The 10,140-nt window shown below is 30.4% G+C and overlaps 1 protein-coding gene across 1 annotated transcript; it reads right to left on the bottom strand.

The window, feature by feature from the left end:
- Nucleotides 1–5,878: 5,878 nt before the first annotated feature.
- Nucleotides 5,879–6,346, bottom strand: LOC140871936 (S-protein homolog 5-like). Its single transcript, XM_073274679.1, has one exon. The coding sequence runs from the start codon at nt 6,344–6,346 to the stop codon at nt 5,879–5,881; it is 468 nt and encodes a 155-aa protein (XP_073130780.1).
- Nucleotides 6,347–10,140: the final 3,794 nt, after the last annotated feature.

Genomic DNA, 10,140 nt, shown 5'->3' with positions numbered 1-10,140 from the left:
GCCACCGCACGGATCAACCTCTGGGTGCAACCACACTCGTCTAGTACACCAGAGTAGTCAGACATACATGTCCCCACCGTCGCGGTACTCTCAGTGACAGACTATCGAGTATAGAGCTGAGCGGCTCTATAATCAGGTATAACAAGGTATAGATTCAACGTGTATGTGCACATGATATATGAATATATAAAACGGTAAAACATACATCATGCCACATAATAATGCCAAATAAATGCAACATATAAACATGTATACTCGCTGGCAATCTCAGTCAATGTGTATGTACCTAACACCGAAGTCTGAACTAAGCTGGAAAAAAGACAACCCCTAGCTGTCCTAGGTCAAATCCCGACCCGACCTGGTCTCAAGCCCGACCCGACCCGACCTGGCCTCTTGGTCCGACCCCGAGCTCTTCCTTCCCGAGCTCCCGAGCTACTATTTCTCGAACTCCCGAGCTACTCCTTCCCGAGCAGAAATATGAAGTGAGATGGAAGTGATGTGTAAATAACCGAACTCCCAGCTCCTATTTATAGATTTTGAACTGGGACAGGTGTCACTGAAATGCACGAGACCTTGACATCTGGAAGGACACTAAGCATCTCATCACTTGAATGCTTGACACCTCGCCTAATAGCTCGGCTTATACATGCACTGATTTTGGTTAAGACACGTGTTCATTCCCGACCTGAACACAATGTGCTCTTCCCATGACCGAACACTACCTTGGCCTTGCACTTCACTTTTCTGAGCACCCTAGGACCCGACCCAAGCCATGCTTTTCCTTGACCGAGCCCCTCGTGTTCGAACCCTCCCTTGGTTCACCATGACCGACCCGAGCCCCAAGGAAACATCCGAGCTCAAACCAAGCTCCATGCCCGAGCTAAATCCACCTCCACGCCCGAGCCCTAGCTCAATGCCCGAGCCCTAGTGCCAAAGCCACACACACACGGCCAAGCTCTTGATGCTCAACCATGTGTTCTTGATCTTGACTTGTTTAATTAGTAACCCTTAATCATGTTTAACATATTATTATCTTAAAATGGAATCTGGGTTACTACATGAGATATATTTGATTAAGATGTTTTTGTAAAATTACTTATGATAAGGTCAAAATTGACAAACTAGATGCATATTAGATAAGAATTTGATTTCGAAGTCCAAGATTTAAATTCAAAAATTCTTTGGTTTTTATTTGTTTGCATATAAAATGAACATATATTTTCACGAAAATATTAATTCGAGAATATTGAAACTCCAAAATTTGTTGATTTTATTTGCTCGTATTGAGTGAAATTAATTTCTTCACCAAAAAATTTAATTTGCAAAAGATTAATGAAAGGACAGTGCTAATTATGGCTGGAATCTGGCCAGCTAGAATGGAGTTTTTGGTAATTTTGAGGCTCATTATTAAGGATATCCATGTAAGATCATATTTTATGTGACAATTATAATCTTTTCATCTATTATTATATTTAAATTTAAAATTTATTTCTCACCATGTTAATTGATTGCATTTCCAAGAAAGTAGTTGAAAAAACATCCAATCATCTCCTACACTTTGTCCTACACTTTATTTTATTTAAAAAATATAAAACTATAAAATATATATTTTTTAAAATATATTTTTACGCGCAAATATTCATATTTTTCATTAAAAAAAAGATAAATGCATATTGATTAAAATTTAAGATAGTAAATTTTTTAGCTAAACTAGTTCAATTACTTCAGCTTGAGAAAATATTGTAAAAAAATAAATTATTATAAGAAATATTTAATTATGAATATCAATATTATAAATTTAAAAAAAAACTCTTCTTTTATCAAATCTCAGCATTTGTGCAAGTATTAAAATATCATATTAAATTATAACAAAAAACAAACACTATGTGTATTTTATTTTCTTTGTTTTAGAAAAAAAAACAATAAATCTTTCTATCTCAAACAAAAAAAAACCAAGTGCATTGTTATTACCATTTGTTGTTATTAAAGCATGTAATTTTATGCATTTATTTTGATCTTACATGTGACTCGATTAACTATGTTTTATCAATTTATTTTTGAAATAATTCACACGTATATAATGTTAGGTGATATTAAATAGATCACTAATATCAGTTATTCAATTAATCACGAGGTAGACATTAATTCGAGATAATTTATACAACTTGTATACTTATAATATTACTAGTAAACTTGCGATGTATGTTGATATCAGTTACTGATGCACGTTAACACAAATCAATATTTAATATGGTGTTATTTTGTTTTGTTTTGTTTTTTTTTCAATATTTCAAATATAATTTACTGGTACCAATTGCTGATATACATTGAATAATCGATTTATTGAGATTATTGTTTATAAGTTAATTAAATGAGTTAGAAACAAATCGCATTACTTGTTGGTTGAGAAAAATTGTATTAGATTGATCAAACAAAAGGAAAAAATGTGCTTATTAAACTATTTAGGATGTATATGAAATAATGATTGATAAATAATATTATGTTTATTAATTTTGATGAATTAAATTATAGATAAAGTTATAAATATCGATTTTACTTTTTTATTAATTTTAATTAATAAATATTAATAAAGCAGCTATAGTATTTTAATAAAGCTATTCTATGGATAAATAATGGTAAGTAAATATTTGATTGTATTTTATTAATGTTGGATTATTAAACCAATAAGACTCTGTATCGTCAAATAAACAGAGTTTAAAAAAGTATTTAAGTTGTTTAGAGTTTACTATAATAATGTTATTAAAAAATATTTAAGTTGTTCAGAGTTTACTAGCTATAATAATTTTATTAAAAAAATATTTAAGTTGTTTAAAGTTTACTAGCTATAATACTTTTATCGTTGTTATATTTGCTATTTTTTGAGATCTCTAAACTATTAAATTATGAAACCAAAGTTAAAAACAAAATTGTTAGTTGAATTTATTGATCGATTTACAATAGTATTATTTCACAATAACATATTATTAATATCAATAATTTAATGTATTATATGATTAAATAACAAAATCATAATTGAAATACATTATGCAACTTATTTGTTTTATCAGAATTATAAAATTAAATAAGAAATTTTGTCTTTGAACAACTAAATAATATGCAAGATGATCGTTTCCAAAAGTTGCAGCTCATACCACTTGGCAGTAATTATAGTTTCTTATAACAGTACATGCGGTGAGTGCTAGAGGATTCTGACAAGTGACATGTAACTTTACTTATCCATTTGTCTTAATCTTAAAATATTATCAGACCTCTTAAGTCTAGCCGAATGTAGATCTGTTATAGTTAAAAATAATTATCAATTTTAACTTTGAGTTTTATTAATTTATGAGTTCAATGTGACATTTTTTAATTTATCATAACATTCCTTAATCATTAATATATTATAATGATTTTTAATATATGCAATTGAAAATTTGTTATAAAATTTTTAATATATGTAATTTATAATGTTAAGTTACCTAAAATTGTGTTTTTTATTATATAATTAAAGTTTTCATTATTTATAATAAATTAATAAATAATATCTTTGCTAGTTCTATAATTTGTGGGAATAAGTATTTATAAAAGAAAGAGTGGATAATAATATATAGGAAATCCAAATAGAGAAGAGAAAATAAGAAAACAAAATGCAGTACAATAATTTTTTTAAAAAAAAAACGAAAATGATGAGTAAATAAAGGAAAAAAAAATTTAGAGCCCGAAGGAGTTGAAAAAAAAAACAAGAACAATAAATAATAAAAAAATGAAACGTATCATTTGATGAGAGATGATTAAGCTCTCAATAATTAGAGTCAAATTAGTCACTTTCTAGAGAAATATAGCATTAATTATCTCCAAGTTGGCTAGATTTTAGCTATTTAGATTTATCCTTAATGAAATACATAAATTCTTATGTTTTATTTGCTTGTAAGATTTTTCCCATAAAAAATTTAATTTGTTCAAGGGCCTAATGATAATTTATCTTATTTGACGTAAATTATAATTAATTATTTTAAAATAAGAATTAAAATAATATAGTGACGTTGGCAAAGTAATTGGGGCCATGAAAAAGGTTTGACATTTAATTGCATTTTACAAAATTTAAACGTGTATTATCAAATATAGAAGAGAGGTAATTCTTTTAAATATTTCGTGAGTTTTTATTTTATTTATATTTATTTGTAAAAAATAAAGTCAAATAATATTTTTCAGAGCTTTAGTTTATTATTAAAATTCAACGATATATGATTGAATGCATATAATTTTACTATTTTTTCCTCTTCGTAAAGGCTAGAAATTATAACAATTGTTTTATGGAGATGATCTTACAATTAACAAATGATTATTTTTACAAAAGATAGAGATGAACAAAAGGAGGACGTCTTTATAAATGTATCGATAATTAATATTGATTTAGAAGTTATAAAAGACGATAAAAACATAAAAATGTAGATTGAGGATAATGAATTATTGCCACTATTAAAAAGAAAGATTTTCAATATTTTTTTTAGTGAAATGCTTTTTTAATTAGTCATGTATGTTTTTCACTTTGCGAGTTTAGTCATCTAGATTTTCAGATTTCAGTTTTAGTCCGCTATCTTTATTTTTTGGCAATTTTAGTCTTTTTTTGATGTGTCGCTGATGTGACACCAATATATTGATGATGTGAAGTTGACGTGTATAATGCCACGTAAGCATTTCGAATAAAAAATACTGAAATTTCAAAAAATCAAAACATACAGAACTAAAACTGAAATATGAAAAATAGAGGACCGAAATCGCAAAGTGACAAACATAAAAGACCAAAATTACAGTTTTTCCTTTTTTTAAAAAAAATTATTGTCCAACAAAAGAATCAAAGAATAAAGATATGAAAATGCACATGATTAATAACGACAACATGACAAGAATTGCTATTGAAGATGATGAAAATATTACTTTTTTCACAAAGAAGAAAAACGGATCGCAAAATAAACAATCGTGAAAGAGATCAAAATACAAAATATAAAGCAAGAAAAAAATTGACATAATAATTTAATTTAAGGTTTAAAACTTATTATCTATATTATATGTTTATTTTTCATAAATAAATAGTACTAAATAAGTGATCGACATTATGAATTGTATTTTTTTCTCTAAAATTTTATTTTGATTATGATATCAATTTCATATTTTAATTTTTTTTTCAATATCTAATTTATACAAAATGAAGTGTAGGGTACCAAAATCCCAAGTATGGGACGATATAAATTAATTTCGATTTGCAAAAAATAAAATTTGTTGAAGAAATATCATTTGCACATATTTTGTAACATATATTATACAAATTATATTACACTTAATTTATTATTGAGTAAATATCATGAAAATCATTAATGTGTTGCACCTTTTCTCAATTTATTATTATTATTCATAAAAGTATTAATAATATTATTATTTATTTATTATAAAAATTTAAAAATAATATTATATATGTATCTTATTATTATAATAAATAATAATTATTATTATAAAAATATAAATTTAAATTAGTTAAATTATATAATATAATTTTATAATAATTAATACATCATTAATAATAATAATAATTATTATAATAATAATAATAATTAAAAATGTATGAATGACTATTATTTTCATATATATATATATATAGTTAAAATATGATTTTTTTATTAAAAATAATTTCATAACATTCTTTTTTTCATTTCAATCGATACCAATCGTTGAAATAAAATATAACACACATTTCATTCTTAATTTTATTTCATTTCAAAACTAATTTCATTCCTATCTTATTCATTTCCAATTTAACCATATATATATATATAATATATATATATATATATATATATATATATATATTATATGAATTTAATTACCACAGCCGCACTAGTAGTAGCTCCGGAGGGGGGTTTGCATACCCAATCCAAAACCCATCTTCCTGCACAGACCAGTAGCATATATTCCCAAGTTCTTTTTCATAAGGGCCTTCACAGTTGGCGGCAAGATGCTTGTTAAAAACCTCGAAAGCTCTGTTCCTCGCACCCCAGTGAAATCGACAGAAAAACATGGTCGAAAACCAGTAGTTCATCCGGAAACTCCAGTGGAAGTTGCCCTTGGGATAAAGTGTGTGATTGCCAAGCTCAGTGTTTCCTGATGCACAATGAATCCGCAGAGGAACCGCGCCGTTGGTTAGATTATTTACGACGTGCACTTCGTACCCTTGACCCGGCCATAGCTTCTTCCCCAACACTTTGGAGTGAACAACCTTAGTGATGCAACATGTTTGAATTAATACAAGCAAGAATATTAAGCTCCTATTAATGTTTGCTGTGGCATTCATGTTGGAGGTTTAAGATAAATGTGTCGAGTGTGTACTCACAATTAAATAGCATGGATATCATAGTAGTAGTTGAAAGGAATAATATTAATTACTTGTCGATTTTTTTTTCCTAAGTTTGGAAAATTTATTTTAATAGTTTTTTCTTTCTTGATACTTTTTGGGTTTAAATATATATATATATAATATTTACCTAGATTCAACAATATCTTGATATGATATTTTCGAGTGTTATGTTTATCAAATATTATCAAGATATGATTTATTATACTTAAAAGAGTTTCTTTCTTAATAGGCTTTGTTTTTTTATTGTGTAGGACTCTATTTAAGGAATCATTTTTATGATTCGACTCTCATCTATAAGTAAAGATTTCGCCAGCGCACAAACGATCAGAACTTCAGACGAGAGTTCACATAGCTTTCAGAGAAAAATCACGCAGAAGAATTCAAAGTTTGCTAAAGAATTTTTTGTAGTCGTCGCCGCTACTTTACCCGTGTTGCCGTGCATGTTGGAGACATCGGAGACAACAATTAGTACATAATGTTGTTCGACGAATTTTTTTGTTTCTCCAAATTTGGCATACGGAAGTTGCATCTGATTGTATTTAATATTCTGGTTATTTAGGATGCAATTTAGTTTCTCAACTTGTATGTTGAGAAGTTTAGTCTTTACTGTTTTTCGTAAAAATTACTAGTATTGATTTGTAAAATTGATTTATGTTTTCTAGTGATTATTTGGCCCTAAGGCACCCACACAAGTACTAGTTATTTGTGCATAATTATCTCTGGTCTTATTTATTTTTATTTAATAATTCGTGGTTTATTATTTTCGCTGCATGTTGTCTCTGGTATTGCCAACATCGTGGACAATACGATATCTACACGAATTTAAGACAAACCACAATTACACCTTACAAGTGGTATCAGAGCCAACTCTTGACTCTACTAAGAGATATTCTGGTTATTTTTGTTTTGCAGTTTCATGGACATGCCGGTGGGTGGTGGCTGATGTCACACTCCGACCATCAGAAGTCAATAATTCAGATTTATGTGAAGATTCAATTTCTTTGATCACCCAGAAGTTTGAAGATTATTTGAAGAAGATAAGAGACAAAAAAAAAAAGAAGAAGAAGAAGAAGTTGGACAACAATCTAAGCACCCTAGTTTGCCTGCTCATGAAAATCTGTTAAGGGTGTCACATACTCGAAAACCGTCACGACCAAGGTATGTTGTTAATAATCAGTCTAATACCAAGAATTATGATTATGTGCAATGCAAAAAATGCAATGGATATGGACACCGTGCAATTGAATGTGCAAATAGAATTCGCAAAGGTAGGACTGTTTCCTTGAGTGATGATGACTCTGACAGAGATCAAGAATCGAATGAAAAATAAGATCATACCTCTCGGACTGCATTGTTGAAAGAAAAGATGTGCTTTCAAGTCAACCCATTGGGTGTTGCCTCTGGTGTTGCAACACTAGTGAAAAATCAGTTTGCTTGAATGCATATACTTTTGGTAATTCTGGTGATCAGAAAGCTGACAATGATGATATAAATCTGGAGTGTGTACATAAACTTTATGAAGATATGTATGCTGATTGGATCAAATGGAACAAGTTGAACACAACTCTCTCTAAAGAAAATTCTAATTTGAAGTCTGCCATGACCAAGCTTGAAGTGATTCTAGGCATGAAAGATTCTGAATTCTGAATTCTGCAAGGTTAAGGGGGAGCTTGAAAAAGCAACTCTAACACTTGTTGAATTTAATTCAAGTACAATATCCAAGCTTGATTCTATACTTATGATGGATAAAGATGGTAAGGCTGATCTAGAGTTAGAAAACAGAGTGTTTGAAGTTGAAGAATCATCAAAAACCCAATGTCTCTCCGCCAATCAAGAATTCTCCATCAAAAGAGTGTGTTCCGATCCTACTCAAAATCCAAAGCAATGAAAGCGCCCCTTTGTGTGTCATTACTGTTTCAAACCTGGTCACATCAAACCTTTTTATTTCAATATCAAGAATGACTATATGTATTGGGAGTCAAAGCTGATGTTGCCCCTTATGTTGCAAAACACCAGACACAACACCTCCACAAAAAAACCCACGGTGAAGAAAATCTGAGTACCAAAATCTAAATTTCAGTACTTTGTTGTTTATAATTTGTTGAAAACTAACACTGTAGGTCAATAGTACTTCGATAGTGGAAGCTCACGCCACATGACAGGTTCGAAAGGGCATCTTACAGACTAGATTGAACAAAGAAGTGGTAAAATGACTTATGGAGGTGGTGGAAAATGAAGAATTATTGGCAAGAGAACACTGAACGTGGGTCGTGGAAGGACTCCCAAAGCTTCACAATGTGCTACATGTCAAGGGACTAAACTCAAATTTGATTTCCATTAGTCAGTTGTGTGATGATGATTTTCATGTCAAGTTTTATAAAAATAATTATGAAGTTTTTGAAAATGCTAACATGTGTGTTATGATATGTACAAGAACAACAGACAATTACTACCAACTTGGAGATGGATTTTCCTGCACATAGAGGTGGATGATCTTGATTTATGACACAAAAAGTGGGTCATGAAAATTTCAAGACATTGAAAATTTTGTGTATGTATGAACTGTCCGAGGTATTACTAATTTTAATTCTGGAGCTCCATATGTTTGTGGTGCATGCCAAAAAAGTAAGAAAACTCACGTGTTGCACCCCATATTACAACACTTTGGGACAACACGATGCCTTGAATTTTTGCATATGGATTTAATGGGTTCTATGGAAGTGGAAAAGTATGGAGGTAAAAAGTAATCTTTTGTATGTGTTGATGACTTCTCACGTTTTACATGGATAAGATTCATTAGAGAAAAGTTGTAGTGACTTGTCCCGGAATCACTAAGTAACCAAAGTTTAAGCATTCAATTGTACTTAAATAACAAAATCAGAGAAAATAGTCATATACTGTGGAAACTTAAATCGAAATACTAACCTGATAGAATACAACCAGTAAATGACTGAAACCCAAAATAATAATAATACTACACAATCTAAAATCCAAAACAAAAGGGTCAAGACTAACTAATAATGCTACTAAAAAACTTAAGTAAGCTAATGATTACTCCCTAATATTTTTAGAGATCTCGGACCATACTTGCGTTCGTCGTTAGCCCAATGATGGGGACAGCTCCAAAATTTGGGCACAACTCCACTTCAACTCCGGCAACGCTCTGTCGCCCCTTGGCCTTCAAGAAGAACGCCTAAAAGTCCCTAAAGCCGAGCTAGAATGAGAGTGGAAAGGAAATGGGGGATCTCAACCCCTATTTATAGGCATAGATCGAATGATCCGATCCCAACAATCGGATCGTCCGATCTCCCTAGTCAACCTCCTCCGAACATGTGTCCCTCGCTATGACGTCACTGCTTACGAAATCAGTTTGGATCGCCCGATCCCAGTCTTCGGATCGTCCGATCTCCTGGTCTTGTCAAATCAAATCAATATCTACTTATCCAGACGAGATCGGATCTTCCGATCTCTACGGACTGTAGGGGTGTCAATTCGGGTGGGTCGGGTGGGTTCGGGTCGGGTTGACGAAAATAATTTTAAAAATTTCTTCAACCCGAACCCGACCCAAACCCGAATCAAACCGAACCCGAACCCAAACCCGAACCCGAACCCGACTAACCCGATCAACCCGAACCAACCCAAATTTTTTTATTTTTTTTTAAAAATTATTAAATAAAAAAAACACAATAATAATAATATTTAATTTAAAACACATAATAACAAAATCTAAA

The sequence above is a fragment of the Henckelia pumila genome, unplaced genomic scaffold (genome assembly GCF_033568475.1).
Source record: "Henckelia pumila isolate YLH828 unplaced genomic scaffold, ASM3356847v2 CTG_461:::fragment_3, whole genome shotgun sequence".
Lineage (NCBI taxonomy): Eukaryota > Viridiplantae > Streptophyta > Magnoliopsida > Lamiales > Gesneriaceae > Henckelia > Henckelia pumila.
Note: the sequence above shows the minus strand (reverse complement) of the source record. Positions and strands in the feature narration are given on the sequence as shown.

Bases quoted from the DNA above. Each gene is read 5' to 3' on its own strand.
- LOC140871936 (XM_073274679.1), bottom strand. From the start codon at position 6,346: ATGAATGCCACAGCAAACATTAATAGGAGCTTAATATTCTTGCTTGTA.